The following is a 19,794-nucleotide window of genomic DNA, read 5'->3' on the forward strand; positions in this document are numbered from 1 at the left end:
CCAATTTCGCTACTCAAGGATCTAGTAGTGTAGCCAATCAGGATTTGCATTAGTTCACTAGTTGGTGATACTAAATAAACAACAGCCTCCATTTGGCGCGAAAATATGTATCGATATTTGTCCACGGACATTATCTCTGCAAGAAACAAATAGTTTTCCGAGAGTGTACAATGAAGCTTGAGGAAAACTGAAAAATCTTGGTTTTTTTTTTTAAATTTCTTAAGCTGCAAATACTATTTAATATGCTGAGTTTTCAAGCAGAGGAACCAAAGTTTCAACTAGATTAAGATGCACATCCTGCATGTGCATTACAAAGTATTTAAATAATCAGTATTTAATTATCCTAATACTTACCAGTGTGTCCCTCAAGGGTTTGGTTCATTGACAGGTTACTTGGAGCAGCAAGTCCTCTTACCTTTGCATCTTTTCCTGTTTTATGTAAAAACACAGTTTTTCTACCCATTTATCAAAACAGAAGGCAACATTTAACAAGATACTTTGAGTCAACTAACCAACCAAATCAGGCCCAGATTTTTGGCTCAGCAACTAAGGTCAGACTTATGAGAAAATATTTGGCTCCTGTTTATGTACAGTCGTGGTTTGCAAATGTGGGAGCCTCATGGTTAAGTGCAGACAACTCTGGATCAAGCTGTCTGGGTTTGAGTCCTGGCTGGGGACATTGCATGGGACTTGTGTTCTTGGGCATGACACTTAACTCTCACAGTACCTCTCTCCACCCAGGTGTATAAATGGGTAGTTAACAGCAAATTTTCATGCTACAGAAAATGGGATAATGGCTCCAGCCTGATGGCCACCTGGCTCGTATACAGACTTTACCTTTTATGGTCTGTGAATCTTTCTAAACAGTGCTACGTTCATATACCACAATTGCAACATTTTGAGTTAAAACCAATGAGTGTAAAACTAAAGACCTCTGTTTAGTTGAGGTAGTGGCCCATACTCTCACTTGGAAATTTGATTAAAGTCAAGAGAGTTGTCAAGGGAACATTACAAATAGAAAACTGCCACGTGCTACTTTCATGTTGCAGAAGCAAATTTTTGTTTATGGGAAAGAAAAAAACAACATGCTCCTTAATTTTTCAGGACCATTTTCCTTTTGTATATACAGCAATTACGTTTCCTCATTTATTCACCAAAGCAAGAAATTTGGGAAACAATGTTCCCACTAAAATATTGTTAAACAAGCTATTAATAATTAGTTTAAGACTCATTCCTTAGTTGACATACCCTCAGGGCTACCCAGACCCCATTAAAACTCAGCATGCCTTAGTTCTGATCCTGGAAAACTGGGCACTCCATGCATAACATGTATTTACTTTTATTTACTTTCGACTGATGTACATAAGCATAATATTATAAAGTTATTTTGAAAATAATATTCTAATTTAATATCATATTTGTAAATTTTTATTATCAGTGTTTGTATTTTGCAGTTATTTGTATATGTTAGGCCCACATCAGCCTATGGCTGCCTTATTTTTAACCTACGTATCAAATAAAGTACATGTATGTAGGTATGTGTATATATGTTAATGTACATGTATACAGTGTATCAAAACCCTTCTCTAATTGCTGATTTAATGCTTTCAGTATCAAAGGATCCGAGTTAACTTCTATCACCGTGATCTACATGTATTACTCGCAAACTCAAATTATCATTTCAAAGGGTTAAGCCTATTACGTCTTAAAAATAAGCATAATTAAGACTAATAAAGTTATATTACCTTGCTGAGTCTCTAACTTGAGGACTTTGAGCATTCCATCCTCTCCTCCACAAGCTATGTAGCCCTGTTCTCGATTCCAGGCCAGACATCTCAGCTTGACGTTATTGGGTATGGCAATCTACAAATTAAACATAAATTTGGACTAAATATCAGGAAAAAAAATAGCGTAGGTTCAGAAAAAAAAATTCACCTTGACAACGTTCGCGACGTAAACAAACTTGTATTTTTGAAATTATTGAGCCAGAAAACAGGAAAAACGTACCTTTTTGCTCAGGTATATAAACATGGCTTATCTTTTTTCTTTTAAGACAGACAAAGAAGTAGCATTGCCTTCATCTACCTTTGATTGTAGTTAAATTTTTCTCAACTAACAGTCGCCGCCATTTTCAGAAGGACAAATACCCATAGGACAGTTCGAGCAGCATGGAAATAATGGAGAAGGTTCATTTCGTGTTACATGAACGAGAAGATGGCGGCCAAAATGGCGGTCGGAGGAGTACTTCGCTGGGTATGTTCATCTATGTCCTTAACTTTGTAGCAGGTTTCTAGCCTGTGAATACACCTTAAAAGAGGAAATTAGGGAAGCTTTGAGAGCTAGCGTTTTTGTAGTTACAGTAATCACTAAAACTGTATTCCTCCTCGATTAAAAAAAGTACTCTTCGCAGAATTGCAGACTTCTACAGTGTACAATCATGTAGCTAATATTGATGACCCGAAACTTACGCCAGCCATTATGATATTTGGGAACGATTATATTGTTTTTTTGTTTATTGATGAAAATCGATAACAACAGTTAACATGTAAAAAGAGTTAAATCTTAGGATGAATTAAGGGTTTTTTTAGCAATTGCATGGTAGAGGATTGTAAGCTAATAACGTTGATTCAATTTTTTTAAAATTTTCACTGAAGAGATTGATCAAGTTTTAGCTGATAGATAGTTTTCGTGGACTGTGTTTCGTGTATTTATCTACATTATCTAACAATTACAGGACAATAGTTTCACATCTTGAGTGTTATGCAGATCTGGAAATTACTAAATTAAAATTTGTGGAGTATAGTGCAACTGCAGGTGACAATAGCACCAGAACAGCCAATAATTAACGCGTGCATCATTGCCGGACTAATCTGAAAAAATTCACAATTCTTTACCAAGGTCCAGAGATCTGGAATTCCCTTCCTGTTACAATTACTTCTTTGTCAAGTTTTCCCAATTTTAAGAAAAAACTGCTAGAATTTTTAGTAAAATTATTACTGAACTGGCAAAGCCGCACTCTGTAGCACTATCTATGTAACCGTATTGTTACATACAAGGTGGCCTCAACTAAGAGCCTGGTGGTTTTTAGAGGTCACCTCACCATACATTGAAATATTTAATTTATAAATAATTACTGTATTAGGTAAAAAGGCAAATAAACAGGAGGAATGAATGAATGAATGTTTACAAAAAGAAAAGAGGTTAGCAGTTAATTATTCAAAGAGATGGACTTCAGATTTAAAAGAGTTTTCTGTTTTGCGGCAATGTGGTGGTGCAATCAATAATCAATATTCTTCCAAACTACAGAGGAGCCGATTGTTGGTGGCTGTCTCAGTCCCTGTCCTTGGTGTGCCATTTTTTCAAACTGTCAAAGCTGGTTCCATGAAGGTCCATCCCAGAGAGGTATGAAATACACATGCAAAGAGCTGCAGTTTTAAAAAATCTCACTGACCTACAGAAATCAAGGCACTGTTTATTAAGAACCTCTTTAAATACTATGGAGATAGCAGGGGATTGAGGGGGGTGGGGTCTGGTAAATTCAATATCTGTAGGAGGAAAGGGATACTGAGCACTACTGAAACTGAGTTAGCGCTTTTTGTCAAATAATTTTATTAGTTGGGGTGGGGAGAAATACTGGCCCCTCTCCCCACCAGGAGGGTGGAGGGGAAATACTATCATTTCCCCTTAAGCTGCTACACTGTGCATGTATAGTATGTCCTCTGTTTCTGATTATCTTGGGCCTGCCTTTGCAAAAAACGTGTTTACAACACCGAAAATGCAACTGCAGACATCCTAACCAATATACATTTTCACATTCGACATTTCATTTCAGTTGGAGATTTATGATGGCCCAGTTGAAGAGTCAAAGTACAACCTGAATGAAGAAGAAATCTCACAGTTAGAGGAGAAAGTGTCAGTAGCTAGAAAATATGTCTGGGGGTGGACCTCTAGTGTGAAGGTGAGTAGAGCAAGAAATGTTACATGTACGGACGTTACCTCCAGACCATTATTTTTTTTGATGACGGTGGGGTGGGGGGGGGGGGGGGGGAGGGTATTGGGCAATTTCTAAAAAACATTCCTGCATAGCAAAGCAGCTGAATCATGTAAAGGAAGCTAAGGGAAAAAATAGAGCAAGTGCTTTCTACTATCTACGTGTAGGTCCTGTGTTTGACTTTAAAAAGAATTCTTGCACATCTATTGCCAACCAAAAAAAAAATCACACACAACCTAGTGGTCAGCAAAAAAAATTTCATGCCCCAGAAAATTGCCCAACCCCCCCCCCCCCCCACCCCACCCTCCTCAAAAAAAATAATGGTCCATTCCTAATCTTGCTGGACTTCTCTTCACTTGCTTGAGTGAGAATGTACCGCCATTCTTTTGAACAATGACTCTGCATTTTTGACCGCTTATAAGCGGACACCACTCTTAAGTGGACACTTTTTCTGGTCCCAAGGGTGTTTGCTTACAGGAGGGATCACTATTCTTGAATTGCAACTTTTTCATCATTAATCTCTTACAGAAATTACTGAAATTTTGTAAGCTCTTCACCAAGTATTGAGCGACAAAGAAACTGCATAATTAAACCAAAGTTACTGTATTCAAGACTACGTTATCAACTGCACAATAATAATAATAATAATAATAATAATAATAATAATAATAATAATAATAATAATCAATATTTAAACAGGGTGACCCCTTCAGTCGCAGGACTGGTATCAACGGGGGCCCTGTATAACTTAAAATAAAAAGAGCATGTATAAATAATATATATCTATAAAAAAAACTAACTACTTTAAAAGATACGCTGAAATGTTTAAAAAATTTAAAAGCTTAAAAAGGTAATAGCGTTCTCATAAAAATTGGATATAGAATTGAAAATGTTCTAAAAAATAACCTAAGAAAAAAAATCGGAGATAGCCTTGAAACGTTCCTTAGGTGGTAAAATCTTTATGTTTGTTGGAAGGCTATTAAATGTGCATGCACCATGATAATAAAAAGACTTTTTAGCGACATCTAAATGAAATTTAGGAAGTATAATGTCAGTGATTGACGATCTAGTGCATCTGTTAAAAACATGTTGGTTGTCGCTCTGGCAGCGTAACAGGAAATAGTCTTTAAAGTATAGAGGAACTTCTCCGACCAAGCACTTGTTAACTAACAGTGCACAGTGCTTTTCCATGGTTTTTGTAAGAGAGGGCCAGCGTAGGTTCTCGAGTATTGTTTCCGTGGCTATGTCAGGTTTAAAACCGTATACGATTTTCGCAGCTCGTCGTTGCAGGCGTTCAAGAGTCTTTCTGTTAGTGCTTCCCAGAGGGCAAAAGCACGTATCACAATAGCTTAATATCGGTAGCACCGTGGACAAATAGATCTTATTTGCTGCTTCCGTGGTTAAACAACCTCGTAATCGTGACAGGAGGCCAAGTCTGCTAGCAACTTTTGACCTTAAATAGCTTATGTGATCGTTGAAAGATAAACACTCGTCTAGCAAGACTCCTAGGTACTTGAACGACTTTACTTGGTTGACTTCCTTTCCTTCCATGCAAAGCGGACTATGAGATTCAGATCTGACTAGCCTTTGCCGAGTTCCAAATAAAACATAAATAAAACAACTATGTGGGTAATGTCTGCAAGCCAAGTGGCCCATCAGGCTTGCCTCCAGTTTCAGTACCATGAATCGACTAGGAGTATTTCTACTCCCCCCTGGATGGGACGCTAGTCTATCATAGGGTAACCCCCGGCATCAAGTTAGCCAGTACCCGTTAATGCACTTGGGTGGAGAGAGGCTTGCCCAAGAACACAACACAATGTCCCTGGCCAAGGTGGGTAGGCAGTCTTGTATCCAGGTCATCCCTACCTTCCCGAAATAGAGCCAAAATTAATTTTATAAACATAAGGAACTATTTTGCCTTTCAAAGCTGTGTTTAAACAGAAAATCTCTGAACTTCTGCTTTATATTTGCTTAAATACATGTGAAATAATATAGCTTGTTTTTCCATGTCTTTGGCAGGAAAGTGTGGCAAAGGTCAAGAACACTCTTACCACAGTTGAAAATAAATCTTATGGTAATAAACTCATGAACTTCTTATTCCAAAATGAGCCATTCAGCCCTTTTAGAGGGTATTTTGTTGTCAGTAATATTCATGAATCCAGTGAAAATCTTTTTATTAGGAAAAATAATATGGTAAGAACAAATGAGATAAATATTTTGAAATTGTTTTCTTTGACTTGGCTGTAGAATTTGTCGAACTGATTCGTACAGACAGGCAATTTCAGATCAAAGTTGGAGGAATAACAGCTGCTGTTTTGAGTGGTGTTCTGTTAGCAGGGAAAGGCCGTAAGTACAACGGTATTATCATAAACATTATTATCCTTTAGAAGCATTAAAAAGCCTACCAACAGAAATAATTTATTTGTCAGGTTTATAAGGTCAGCAAAATGTCTAGACTGCGAGCAGTATCTCTTTTGCTTGAAAATTCAAGAGGAAGAATGCGAACAAACAGAGGCATGGGCAAAGGTGCAAGCCATGATTAGCGTGGGTGTCATCGTCTGATACCTCCGTTCATTCTTCCTGCAGATTTTTGAAAAGCAGAGATACTTCTCAAAGTGTACAAAATGTCATAAGAGGAACAGTGGCCTAACAGTTAGCACCCTAAATTAAGGATAAAGTGTTCTAGAACTGAGTCTACACCAGTGACTTTATTGTGTCCATGGGCAAGTCAATTTGCAAATTTAATGCTGGGGGGTGTACCATATTGGCACGTGATAATTAGAACCTATTGTATGTTGTATTTTGTGTATGCATATTAAGTAGGCTAGCACATTATGCAAATCCAGAAAGTGCGCACATCCAAATGGTGTGTATGAACAAGCAGAATAAACGTCTTCAACAACACACTACAGGTGGTAACCCTGCATTGGACTATGAACCCATCTAAAGGTAAGGCAAAGTCTGCATGTGATCTAAGTGACCCATCAAGCCACTCCTTATCTGCAGTTTCCGTAGCATGAGGCCACTAGCAGTGTTTTTACACCAGATGGATGGGATGCTGGTCCATCGTAAGGTTACCCCCTAGCATTAAATTTGCCTGGAAACATTTATAAACCTGCGTGGAGAAAGCACTGTGAGAGTAAAGCGTCTTGCCCAAGACCACAACACAATGACAGTCTCCAGCTGGGACTCAAACCCTCACCACTTGGTCGAGAGGCAACACTATTTACTAAGGTCACTAGCCATCCCATCCAAAGGCGAGTAGAAATAATCTCAGTTGTTTAATGCTACCAAGACAGAATAAGCTCTGGTAAGATGGGATACTTCAGTCCAACGCAGACTTAACCTTACCCCCGGGGGAGGGGGTACTCCCAGAAAAGTTGGGTAGGGGTGTGCGGCCCACTTCGCAAAACCCTTACCCTATTTGTGACCAAAATCTGCGATTTTTCCTACCCTATTTATGGCTTGGCCAAAAATTCGATACCCTATTTATGACCGTTGCAGTTGGCGCAGTTGCCTTAAACTGAAGTTATGAAGGACTTTTGTTGACATTGTTATTGATAACGAAAAAGTAGCTTCTCCTAAGAAATATACCCAATTAAAGACTAGAGTGCTAAAACCATACCCATGGCCAAAATCGATACCCTATTTATGGCTAAAACGGCTGAAAACCTTACCCTTTGGGGCCACACATACCTATATAGCCCATATAAGGGAGTACCCCCCCGCCGGGACCTTACCTACATGTATGTACAATTAGGTACAGAATCGGACCTCACTTCGACTGTAAAAATTGATGGTAACTCCCTCCAGTTCTGAACAAACCTTTTCATTTAGTGGCTTAATATGTAAACTTAAGCTGTTTTTTTCATGGTATAGCTGACCATTGATTCTATATCCCAGGTCGGCCAATCAGAAGAATTTTTTTTGCATCTGTTTTGGGAACGACTGCAGCAGCTATCTGTTATCCAAAACAGGCGGTTGACATAACGCAGACCAATTATCAGAGACTAAAGGTCTTTGTGAATGAGCAGAGAAGCAACTATAACCAAAAACAAGCAGAAAAGGCTGCTAAAGAGGAACTTAAACTTCGTGCAGAGGAAACACAAGTTTTAGAAGATCAGGGAAGTCCTACAGTTGAAGTCACTAAAGGGGAAGTTGTGGAAAGCCAGACTGAAGTGAGTGATGCGCAAGAGAAAACTACAGAACCAGAGATGGCCGCAGAAGTGAAGCCTCAGTCATCATTTTGGAGTAAGATTCCATTTGTTGATAAGTTAACTGGTGGAAAGACAAGTGCAACTGGAGATGTGAGTCCTGTGCAAGTCAGTGATGATAAGGTTGTCACTGCGGAGGCTGAAAGCAGCAAGGATCAAGTGATTGTGCAAGAAGATTCAGCCAGTGGAGATGTGAAGCCTGAAGGAGACATCGGACAGTCAAACCCTGAAGACAAAGACATGTACTCCACTCGCTCGTAAATGAAGCGAGGCGCTTTAATGACACTTGAGAAACAAGACAGGAAAGGCTATTCAGTATTTGTCATTTAATCAGCTTAAAGCAAAAGCGAAAGACACGGTGCAAATTATAGCCACTGCATAAGAGCTAACAAAAACCCTTTTTTTTTATTTTGTTAAAGTGCCCCGTTTCTAATGAGCGCATTTTCAAATAAATAAACTAAATACCGGGTCTGTATTGTTGATTTTTATGCCAGCGTTACCTGAGATCATGTCGGTATCGAAGGAGTTTGTTCGGTGGGTTTACGAGAGTCACGTGATCTTGAGGAATTCTTCACCGAAAACTGGGAATTAGTCAAGCCCAATATCACGTGGTTCCCCTAACGTGTCAGTTTTAAGACGATGCAAATTACAATCCAAGCTACTCAATTCCAGGTCAATCTCACCTATGACAGCCCAAGTTTCCAGAGCATTTTATTTCCAACCACGCCTGCCGCATGCGCAGCGGGTAAAGATTGCAGCTATAAGTCTGTTGCTATTGATGAATAAGTAACCAGGTAGTAAGTTAAATACGCGATTTTAACTTTTAAGGACGTTGCCTACTTTTGTTACTGCGCAAATGTTCTGCGCATCGCGCAATGCATGGTTTACACACCACGCGCGCGCTAGGATTGACAATGACGTAATCAACTACGCTTCCAAGTACGCGGCTAAAGGCCCGGATACACGGTTGCAACATTTCGTGCAATATTACGCGCACTATTTGATGAACAGCTACCAAGCTCTCTTGCGATCATGTTTACATCGCGCAATCCAAAATGGCGTCGTTAAGCAAGAAAAACGCTGTAGCAATTCTTGCGCTAATGCTCTTAGATGGCGAGGAGAAATGTCGCATTAAAAGGAAAAATCGCCGTGTTTGGGTCCGAGGCTGGATAGCCAGAAGGCAGGAGATGGTGGCATCCCACAGAATTGTGCGAGATTTGGCTACGGAAGATCCCAGTTCGTACAAGGAGTACTTACGAATACACGAAGAACACTTCAAACTTCTTTTCTTTTCAACCTTCGTTTCTTTGGTTTCGCCGTTGATTAAAAGTCAGCGGTTAAATTTGAATGTGAGATTTGATTGGCTAAACACTGAAATTTGCCTCACACTGTTGCACGAAATGTTGCAGGTGGTGGATACACGAAGAAATTTGTTACACGCAATGTTGCAGAGGTAGGACGAAATTCTATTACCGCAATATTGCGCTCAACAATTTCAGGGGTGGATACACGATTAGCCGCGATTACCAGCCGTTGTTCGGGAAAGGAGCCCGCGCTCCTCCCTCGGGAGGAACGTAGAGCGGACTCGAGAAAGCATCGGAAATTGAGCCTTATACACGATGCAATTTGACTATTGCGCGCAATTTTGCCCCGTGTATCTGGACCTTAAAATAAAAGTAAAATTAAACTATTGTGACCAAATAAAGTTTAATGAAGTTGTACTTAAACCAGGAAAACCAGAACAGCAGTATATCGTTAACCACCCACTGTTAACGTCTTTTATCTGAAAAACTAGCTGTTATCCGTAGAAAATCATAATGAAATCCAACTGAGAAGCTAAAAGCGCTGCTGCGACGATTTTGTAACTAAAAACATACCAAAAGAGGTTTAGATGTTACCATTTGCCATGTAGTTTAAAGATCTCAATGAATGTGTTTGCGTTTCTGTGTGTAAACGCGAATTCTAAGGAATTTTTTTTTTTCCTTCAGAAAAACGCTGATATCAGCAAATTTGTTGAGATTCAAGGCTAATTATCTCGGGAAAATGCGTGGCTACCCCCAGTTTTCTTTGTGGATTCCAATAGCCCTTGCCAAGATCTACTTTTTCCATATCAGTAATCCTAATCTGGCCCAAAAAACCTTTGTATTTAGTAAGCACCGTCCTTAATATACAAAGTCCACGATTGCATGTCACTTCGATCAGAATATCATAGATCAGTCTAACTTGTTTGAACAGCTGATGACTGGTGTCACAGTCCCTTTCTACGATTGACTTCTTATCTCATCGTTCACTTTATTAGAATAATCTATCATTCCGCGCTCATCAGTACTTCAGCTTGTGTTTTCAGGAATCTTGTATTATATCCAGAAAAGGTAAGAATTCTTAAACTTTCTGTTGATCGATGAGATTGCACGATCCTTGGTACTTTTTTTAAGTTAATCCACAATTTTTGTTGAGCTTTTTTAGAAATTCTAACGTTGGGGGCCCGAGATGAACCCAAATTATAAGAACATACTAAAAACGTACTCGACGTGGTGACTCACTAGAGGAACTTTAATTAGTTTGAAAGCTTTTTAAAAGAATGGTTTGAACTATGGCACAATACTATTATGGACATAAGTTGAACATAAACGACGAGCTTGTCATCTCATGTAGCAAATATTGGGTTGTATAGTTGAATGTTCATGTATGTTCACAGAAGCATATTCTTCTGATGTTCATTGTTACGTAACTACTAAAACTGCTTCAACGACTGGAAATGGTAACTTAAAAACATCTTAATTAATAGCGTGTATATAAAACTGTGAAAGCGGCTCTTGAGTTTTAGTTTCATCTATTCCATCTATTTGGGTCTTGTTTTCAAAGTTCAGTGTTTAAGAAGGAATCCACCAGAATTTCGAGTAACAAGCTAGGCGGACAGAAATTTCGTACCGAGGTTATTTACACGGTAATGCAAACTTCTGTGCGAGTGTTTTAAATATCTTCTCAGAAGAAATTATTTCTAACAACACCAAATGTCGAAAACAAATTATGAAATTCATGAGAAACACTCGAAAGTACTGGTGAAATGAAACTGATGTTGAAATTTTACATGTGGTGGCACAATTTCTCTGATTTTTAAAATTTATTTTCTCGAGATTCCATGCGAAATTTTCTTTGGTGTTATTTCAGGCTAGTATTCATATCTTTAGCTTTTAGAAAATGCAAAAAAAAGGTTTTTAATATGCCTAAAATTATTCTAGTACTAGGTTTTTGTCTACGGAAAACCAAAATTACTCGATCCCCTATCGCTTTTAGTCGTCACGTAACAATGAAAACATACATATAAGCACACAACCCAATATTTTCTACGACGAGTCAGGAATACAAAACGATATCGTTTATGTTCAATAATGTTCATATTTTTATTTAGTCGTTGGACCGTATAGACTCCATTGCAAGAAAAAGAAAGGAAAATGACTCATGCTTTATTTTTGGTTATCAAAACTGTATATTCTCTTTGCTCACTTCACTATTACATTAATAGGTCTAATCTTGCTAAAGCCCTGGTCAAACGAACGCAAGTAGCCGCAAGTCGAAATTGCGTAGAGACTTGCGTTGGCTGGCCAAACGGATTCGCAAGTTTGCTCGCAAGTTCACGCAAGTCGCAAAAAACCCATTTCAAGGTAGATATATCCTTTATATTTCTCACCTATCAGTAAATTTTGCAGATCTCAAATTTCAGCTATGAGTTTGAAAAAAGGGCCATTTAATTTGTCAGATGATCGTTACAAGTTTGACCAATTCTCGGTAATCAGTAACACCCGATCTTGTCTTTTCAGACGTCAAAGAACGAACTTCAAATTTTGCTTCAATTATTGAGAACGTCTTAAGAGCTTTCTTCTAGGCCTTTTTGTAAGACTCTCTCGGCAACCCGCCAACTCACACGTACTTCGTCGGCGAACAGTTTTGTTGCCTTTACTTTTCAAACGGCACTCTGTGAAGGTTACTTAGAAGTCAGAGTATGGAATTCAAATTTCATTGAAAATATTAAAGTACGGAAATACAGAACTACAAAAAAAAAAAAAAAAAAAAAACCATGGAGTAAGTTAAATACTAAATTTTAGCGTTGGCTGAATAAACAAAGTGCGCGATTGCTGACTGGGGTTCTGTCCAAATTAAAGGGGCACTCCCACCAAGATTTAGGGCTACTTAAAAATCCAATGAAGGTGTTGGTGTTAATTGGAAATTCACTGGTAGTTGCCTAACCTTGCTAAAATGCACCGTGCTAGTCACGAAAGTTGTTTACAACTGCTGTGCCTATTGAAGAGTAGGAAAGAAGTGGTCTAAAATTTGAAAGCGTCGGCCGGACGTTTTCAAATTTGAATATCAAGAGGCCTGGGCTCTAACGCGCTCTTCAGCGCTAACCATCACGCGATCACCCGAGGGGTCGCGAGAAAGCGCGCGAGATTTCAAGTTTGCAAAACTCACAACAAACATGGCGGCCCCAGGCCTACTTCGTAAAACTTGCAAAGTCGAGATTTTATTGTGCGCGTAGAACACGCGCTTGCAATTACTTATCCACGAAGCTAATATCTCAAAAATTTATCCGGCGACCCTACTTTTTTTATGCAAAAAAAATATTCAACAGCAAAAGCGGAATTCATGTGCAAAATTCAAAAAAAAAAAAAAAAAAAAAAAAACCAACAAAACTGTGGAGTGGAATTTGTCCAATCTTGAAATTTCCATTTCTTTTTAAATTTAAGAAAAATCTACTCCGCAGAATATTTTCTAATTTTCCCTGTTTCTTCCTCAGTGTGTAATAAAAGATTTGTATAACAAAATATGGAGTCACCGGCTTAGTTTTAAAGATAGATACAATTGATGGCAAAAAGTGGGTGAAGTTCGTTGCTATGCAACAGGACACTGCAACCTTAATTTATGACTTAAACACAACGAAAGGTACAGTGGAGAGTTACCTTAAAAAAATTGCACAGCCATTCAAAACAGTGCAGTCCCAAGCCTGAAAAATCGCACCTGGTTCTAAAAGTCTCAAAAAAAAACAGAAAACTGTAAAGGTTATTTTATTGATCAGTGAGTGCACCTTCATAATTCTAGCATAATTTGTACAAAAACTTAGATGACCTCTCGTGGTACTGTTCCTTTGAATTGAGATATTTATGTTTTCCCTTTTGTCTATCAAATTCCCCGAAAAAGAAGAGAACAAAAAAATCTACCTTTCTGATTCGTTAGTACGCTATCAGTGCAACGGTGTGAAAGAAACTCGTTTTGTCTCGAATAACGTGTGACCCAAATGGCCAATGTCAGCTGTAGTTAGTTCTTGTTTGTTTAAACAGCCGATCATGGGTGATTATTCACTCACCTCAAATGCCATCAACCCATCTTCACAGTTAACTCCTTATCTCATTATTGACTTTATTATGATCACCTATTACTGACTCCGCACGCAACACTGAGCACTGCACTTCAGTATTTGAATTGTTCTCAGAGATCTTCAATTATACCGAAAAAAGGTAGGAATTGCTGAGAATTTCTTGATCAGTGAGATTACACGATCCTTGGCCTGTTTTTTTTATATTCTATCGTTGGGGCCGAGATGACGCAAATAATAAGTACATACTGAAAAACTAAAGGCTTTTATGAACATAATTTGGGTTCATTTCAATTTCATGTAGAAAATACTGTGTTGTATGGTTGAATGTATCTTCATTGTTACGTAACTTCTAAAAACTTTACAATCATGATTAGTTGAAATGAATTAAACCCATGCCCTGCATATCCAGGTTTTACAGAGATTGCGATTTATCTCTCCGTTGTTGGTTACAAATTCCGCCCATTTCTCTGCTATCAATAAATTTTGGAGATCTCAAATTTCAGCTTCGAGTTAAAGAGGCGCGCCATCGTTAAAAGTTGGCCAATTCTCACCTATCAGTTACATGTAAACCACATCCTTTCTTTTTAGACGTAAAAGACCGAAATTCAAATAACATTACAAAATATTGACCTTAAAAGAGATTAACCGTAAACTGAGTAAATATGGAAATTTAGCTACAGCTAAATATACAAAGTCTAGCGATACTGATCGAGGCACTCTCAGGAGGTTAAAAAAACAACTTTGTTTTTCCCTTAATTTCGATATGCCTTAAGAAATAAAGATACTAACAGCTGTCTTCTAAATTGTTTTAGGACACCAAGTCATGAGAAAATTTGTTGAAAAGAAGTTGTTCGATTATTTAAAAATTCTGTCAGAGATTGATCTGTCGAGAGTTGTTTGTACACCTGGCCTTTGGGGCTCTGTTCATTCGACCCAAAATTCCGGTTAGAATTTCCAGAACTTTTAGAAGTATTACCGAATAAGTTGGAAAATTCCTTACCGTAATTTGTGGCTCAATGGTTCACAATCCTGATATTCAACAATTTTCGGATTTTCACGAAATTGTACTGTCCAAGGAATTTTATAAGTTTCGGAAGCTATCCGTTGAATGAAAAGCGCCCTTGATCAGCCATGATTCAAAATTCTCATGCATTATCAATTATTTTCAATTAACTCACTGATCATTTCGTAAAAATCAATATTCTTTAGTTGAAAAGGTTTACATTGTTCTTCAGGAAAATGAAACAAAATATATGTTACAAGTGAATGTAATTATGAAAGATCATATATCTGAACTGCGAAGAAAAATATGAAGACATGATTGATCATCGCGGCTACACACACAACTTAAGAAGTTGTGAAATTTAAAGCCTGAAAGAAATTCAGACTTGAACGGGATTTTGTTTTTGGCTTTAATTTCACAACTGCTTAAGCTGTGTGCATAACTGTGATAATCAATCATGTCTTCAGAATAGATATCGTAAGATCGTGAATTTTGTGCCTACCAGAAACATGTTTTTGTTCGTTTTTATTATTTTATTAATTTATTATATTTTTTCGATCAATTTTAAGTTTAACATATCATTTACATACCATCCAACAACAAAAACAACAACAACAATTAATAGATCTCTTAAAGAAAAATTGTTTCTCAAATGACACAACTGTTGAAGATTTTCAGATTTTTTCGTATTCGCAACAAATTTAGATCAAATTGGAGCGTCAAGTAAGTAGCATATTACTTGCATGTTGCATTACTTGAGACCCTGGGTTACGAGTATGATTTTCAAATTTCAAACCAGTGACTTCGCTCTGGGTGTTTGACGTAATAATGTGGAGTCTGCAAACTAGAATTGAAAAGTCGTCCTCGTACCCAAATCTTAAGTCCGTTATTTATTGCTTAAGAATAACAACAATTGTTATTTGCCCACTTTCTTACCCTTAAATTAAATATTATAATTGGTAAAGTAGGAATGGAATTAGAGAATTGCGCTGCCGGGCCGGAATAACAATAGGGGCTAGCGGAACCAGACAGTCACTTGACATAAACATTAATAGAGAATAAATAACAGGTCTTACAGAAATGATCATTCGACCGAGGACTGCTTTTGTGACCTGTCTGCTGCTGTTTATCCTGATGGAAAATGCCAGCCCCATTCCTGTTATGGAAAAAGAAAATTATGAAGGGATCTTAAAGAAGCTGGAAGCCAAGGAGAAGAAATCGGTGGAATTCGACTTGGAGGACCAGTGCAAACGTAAGTAAACCATGATTGCCAACACAGTGAACTATCACTTACTCAATCCCCTTCGCGCCCTTAAGCGTCATCAGACCATAAGTTTCTGTGACATTTAGCTATTTACAGCATAGGAATAAGGTTGTCAGCCCTATGTTCAACCCCCAATCTGGAGGACCACAGTGTCTAATTTCGAAAAACGGAAGCTGGCGTTGTCAAATTCCTCCGGTTTGAAGAGCGTTTTGAAAAGTTCCGGATTCGTGAGGGATTAGTTTGAACGGTAGGCCTAACCGTAGAAATCAAGCTCCACTACGCAGGAGGAATTTGAAAACGCAGCTTTATTTCTGTGATAAGGCCTACCGTCCACACTAATCCGTCACGAAAATGGAGCTTGTCGAAAGAGCTCTTCAAACCGGAGAAGTTTGACAACGTCGACTTTGCGTTTTAGCGTGGACGGAAACATTTTGAAAAGGGAACTTTTCGAGAACGATGACGTCACGATAATGATGTGATTTCCCGGATCGAGTTTTCCTTAAACACAAATCCAAAATCAATGACCAGTGAGTGTTGCGTTTTAAAAATTTCCCCGGCGTAGTGAGGACGGAAAACACTTGATACGTTTTCAGAGTGAAGAAAACGTTTCCAAATTTCTCCGGCGTAGTGTGGTCTGTGCGTTACACTCCCCTGAGTATCATATCTTGAACGTTCGACATCTCATGCGGAACAGGTCTTGTCTAAGAGTTACTGCTAGTATCCTCCTTTGCACAGTCTTAGCACAAGAGGGCGATTTGAACTTTACCGCCTTTTGACAATCCTCTGGAACGTAAAATTGCTTTGATTTCATTGCAGTGCTCCAGTTGATCAAAAACCTCGAAGCTCGACTGACAGAGATTGAAGAGGAGATTGCAGAGTGGAAAAAACCTCAAACAACAGCTCAGCCAACAACAGCTGCAGCAACAACTCTTGCAGCAACAACTCTTGCTCCAACAACAACCATTGCTCCAACGACAACTGTTGCTCCAACAACTGAAGGTTAATAGACCTTTTCACGGTTTCTGATGCCGGCTTGCTTGGGGGGCAAACACAGCGAAAAATACAGTAAAGGGTTCAGTAAATGTATGGAAATTAAAAGTTGGATGCCCAATAATTTTAGAGCTAAGTGACTGACGTTCTGAAGATTTTACGACTTTCAAAAAAAAAAACGAAAACCAATAAAAGGGTTTTCTGATCAAATTTCAAGAGCATAGATTTGCTATGAGGCGAGGAATTACACTTTAAATTTTTTCATTCAAATGCCTCTAAATTTTCCTGCGAATTGCGACCCGGCTTTAAAAACAAAGGTATGCAAACATGAAATCCTATATTGTAGCTTTTTTAGCGGGGCTATTTCCCTCGAACCAATAAATTCCTTTACCTTGTATCTTTAGTTTTTTATTCATATGTATTTCCGAACTCGAATTTTCTGTGAGTTGTTAGGCATTAGATTCTCCACTTTTCCCTTACATCTACCGTAATTTTTGTCGTGTTTGTCCCCCAAGAAAGATGGCGTCAGAAACTGTGAAAGGTCAATAGGCAAAATCCGACATTGCTATGAAATACTTAGACACGATACTTAGGCAACTTTCTTTTACTTCCTGCTAACGACTTAAGGGTCACTTAACAGCGATTTCAAATTGACTCGTTCTGCTTTTGACGTGCGTCAGAAATTTGAAGCCGTTCCGCGTGAATAGAAAGCGTTCCCAAACCCGGCAGACACACAGTAGAGATATAATAAATATCTTACTTATCTCGTCTTCTCGGTCCGTACTGTAAGTTACGGATCTTCGTTTTTCTCCTTCGATTTATGGTCCGCGCGCTTCGCGCTTGGGCTATAAATCGATAGGGAAAAACTCGGTCCGTGACTTACAGTACGGCCCTGGAACTCGGTTAGTAAGAGGTATTTCGTTTTCTGTTTTGGGTATTTCGCTACAAGAAAATTTAGTGGTGGAAAAGAAAGGCAACAGAGTGTTAATGTCTCGGACAGATGCGCGGACAGTAGCCCTTAAAAAATTGTAATAAAAAAGTCGCATGTAAGCCCTCAAACTTCCTTCTCGGGCCTTCTAGAGGACAGCTTTTCTCCGGGCAACTATTAGTCAAAAGTCCCTCGACAGAAAGCGTGTATTGTAAAGATATCGCAATAATGTCCACAACTTGGGCAGTTATAAAATCATAGCCTGAGGAATAATAATAAGAAAAACAAACAGGCTTGAACGGGATCGAACCCCTGACTTCTGCGATACCGGTGCAGTGCTCTAACGTCTGAGCTGTCAAGCCAACTGGGAGCTGGTTACGTTTTACGTTCGTAATATAGCCTTGGACGGTGAAAAATGCAAGTAAATATATCTTTTATAAAACTGAGATCATATATTTGAACTGCGGAGAGAGATGTACGTAACTGCGATAATAATTCATGTCTTCACATCTCTCTTATGATTTTTCATATATTCACTTGCAGGAAGCGTCGGTTTTTTATATGAGCCTTGCATTTATCAGTTTTCCAATAGACAGGGACACATATAAGGCTGCTGGGACTTCATGTGAAAACACTCTGTAAAGAAATGATTACTGAGGAGACAATTTGTTTTGTCTTGGTACCAGGTCCCTGCACGGCAATAGGAGTATCAGCAGATATATCCAACATACCAGATAGTCAAATGACCACGACCTCACATTACCTCTCATATTATTCATATAATGGCCGACTAAATGGATCATCGGGGTGGTGTGCGGGGAGCAGAGATAACCCAGATGATTACCTCCAAATCGATATGGGAGCCGAGTATTCAGTCTGTGCTGTGGCAACACAAGGAAAGTCGTCAGGATCATATCTGACAAGCTATCAACTGTCCTTTTCTACTGATGGTCAAACCTGGAGCACGTACCAGGAGGATGGACAGAAAAAGGTACACTATTTTTCCTTTTTTTTTTTTTTTATTATAACAACCTTTTCTATAAGAACGCTCAGGTTGAGATTTACCTAAATTTTAGGAGGATGGAGTAGAACAAGGTATAATATGTAGATTTAGCCAAGCCTAAAAGCGGCGCTCTGCAGTTATTTCATTGGATGTTGTTAATAATTAAAATAATCCAACATGTGAGGCAAATTTTGTAGTTTCGGCCCGAAATTGCACCACATCCGCGTGGATTACATAGTAATGTAAATGAGAAAAGCTAACCGTTAATTAAAAGGGCTATTGTGCTGAATTGTATGCACTAAATAAATCGATGTGCGTGAAAACAGGAAGGGTTTTTATATGTATTGGACACATTCCTCGTTTGTGTGGCCCTACGCATGCTGACTTGCACAAACATTTTCTTAAAGGATTGCTAATCAGCGGAGCTTTATTTGCAAAACTCTTACGTTCGGCACACACTAAGGTAAATGTTGTGGGGACGTGAATCAGGGACAGGCTTCTTCGTGTGCACGCAAAGGACGCATGAGCAGGGACAGTAAGCAAACTTGCGCACCCGAAGCTAAGCGGTTATTGATTCATTTCTATGTTGAAACGAATACAGTTTGCAAGCGCACTGCTCTCGATGCAAATTGAAAATTGAGGTCATTTTTTTCCCTTCTCTGTGACGCACGTAATCAAACAAGTTGAATTTTACCCATCCTGTGTGGGGAAAAAAATTTGTGGTTATGGTGGTGAAATTTGTGGACACATTGTCTTTGTATACTTACAGGATTTTGAGGCAAATGAAGACTTAAACAGCATTGTGCATCATTCACTGATTACTTACGAAGAAGCGAGATATGTGCGATTCCACCCTACCAGTTATTCCACATGGCCTTGTGTGAGGGTTGAAATATATGTGATCTCATAAAAAGGCTGCTTCAAGGGGCATTTTAAGGATGTAACATATATCATTAACGAAATCGAGGTTTCCTACATCCTTTTACGTTTGCATTAAGTTTAATTAAGTTCTTTTAAGAACAATAGA

At 38.6% G+C, this 19,794-nt stretch overlaps 3 protein-coding genes across 7 annotated transcripts in view; 2 read left to right on the top strand and 1 right to left on the bottom strand.

Annotated features, from left to right (window-relative positions):
• Positions 1–2,166, bottom strand: part of LOC110057058 (WD repeat-containing protein 35-like) — a 32,769-nt gene extending 30,603 nt beyond the window's left edge. For both annotated transcript variants that reach the window (XM_089272143.1, XM_089272142.1), the window contains exons 1-3: positions 2,008–2,166; positions 1,746–1,863; positions 355–429 (exon numbers count right to left, since the gene is read on the bottom strand). In XM_089272143.1, the coding sequence (XP_089128269.1) occupies positions 355–429; positions 1,746–1,863; positions 2,008–2,031 (217 nt within the window). In that variant the 5' untranslated portion in view covers positions 2,032–2,166. The remainder of the gene's footprint in view (positions 1–354; positions 430–1,745; positions 1,864–2,007) is intronic.
• A 5-nt stretch (positions 2,167–2,171) lies between these two features.
• Positions 2,172–8,674, top strand: LOC110057068 (uncharacterized). 2 transcript variants are annotated; one of them, XM_089272157.1, is made up of 6 exons: positions 2,172–2,253; positions 3,307–3,402; positions 3,833–3,958; positions 6,011–6,065; positions 6,239–6,337; positions 7,895–8,674. In XM_089272157.1, exons 1-6 carry the CDS (start codon positions 2,203–2,205, stop codon positions 8,464–8,466), a joined length of 999 nt encoding a protein of 332 aa, XP_089128283.1. In that variant the 5' UTR covers positions 2,172–2,202; the 3' UTR covers positions 8,467–8,674. The 2 variants fall into 2 exon arrangements, with proteins under 2 accessions (XP_089128283.1, XP_089128282.1); XM_089272156.1 differs by having other exon boundaries at positions 2,200–2,253; positions 3,143–3,402.
• A 1,651-nt stretch (positions 8,675–10,325) lies between these two features.
• LOC110057057 (contactin-associated protein-like 5) overlaps positions 10,326–19,794 on the top strand; it is a 9,852-nt gene continuing 383 nt past the window's right edge. The window contains exons 1-6 of one of the 3 annotated variants that reach the window (XM_089272160.1): positions 10,326–10,577; positions 11,732–11,870; positions 15,652–15,834; positions 16,663–16,845; positions 18,451–18,755; positions 19,537–19,794. The exon at positions 19,537–19,794 is cut by the window's right edge and continues 383 nt beyond it. In XM_089272160.1, coding sequence (XP_089128286.1) covers positions 15,663–15,834; positions 16,663–16,845; positions 18,451–18,755; positions 19,537–19,677 — 801 coding nt within the window. In that variant the 5' untranslated portion in view covers positions 10,326–10,577; positions 11,732–11,870; positions 15,652–15,662 and the 3' untranslated portion in view covers positions 19,678–19,794. Of the gene's footprint in view, positions 10,578–11,731; positions 11,871–13,580; positions 13,719–15,651; positions 15,835–16,662; positions 16,846–18,450; positions 18,756–19,536 lie in introns of those variants that run through there. The other 2 variants (XM_020763640.2, XM_089272159.1) reach the window with 2 other exon arrangements.

The sequence above is a fragment of the Orbicella faveolata genome, unplaced genomic scaffold (assembly GCF_042242905.1).
Source record: "Orbicella faveolata isolate gen_17 unplaced genomic scaffold, um_ofav_v1 contig_34, whole genome shotgun sequence".
Lineage (NCBI taxonomy): Eukaryota > Metazoa > Cnidaria > Anthozoa > Scleractinia > Merulinidae > Orbicella > Orbicella faveolata.

Coding starts and splice junctions, on each gene's coding strand:
- LOC110057068 (XM_089272156.1), top strand. CDS start 3,172: ATGAATGAATGTTTACAAAAAGAAAAGAGGTTAGCAGTTAATTATTCA. Junction 6,066..6,238: donor AGTTGAAAATAAATCTTATG/GTAATAAACTCA, acceptor ACTTGGCTGTAG/AATTTGTCGAACTGATTCGT. Junction 6,338..7,894: donor TCTGTTAGCAGGGAAAGGCC/GTAAGTACAACG, acceptor TCTATATCCCAG/GTCGGCCAATCAGAAGAATT.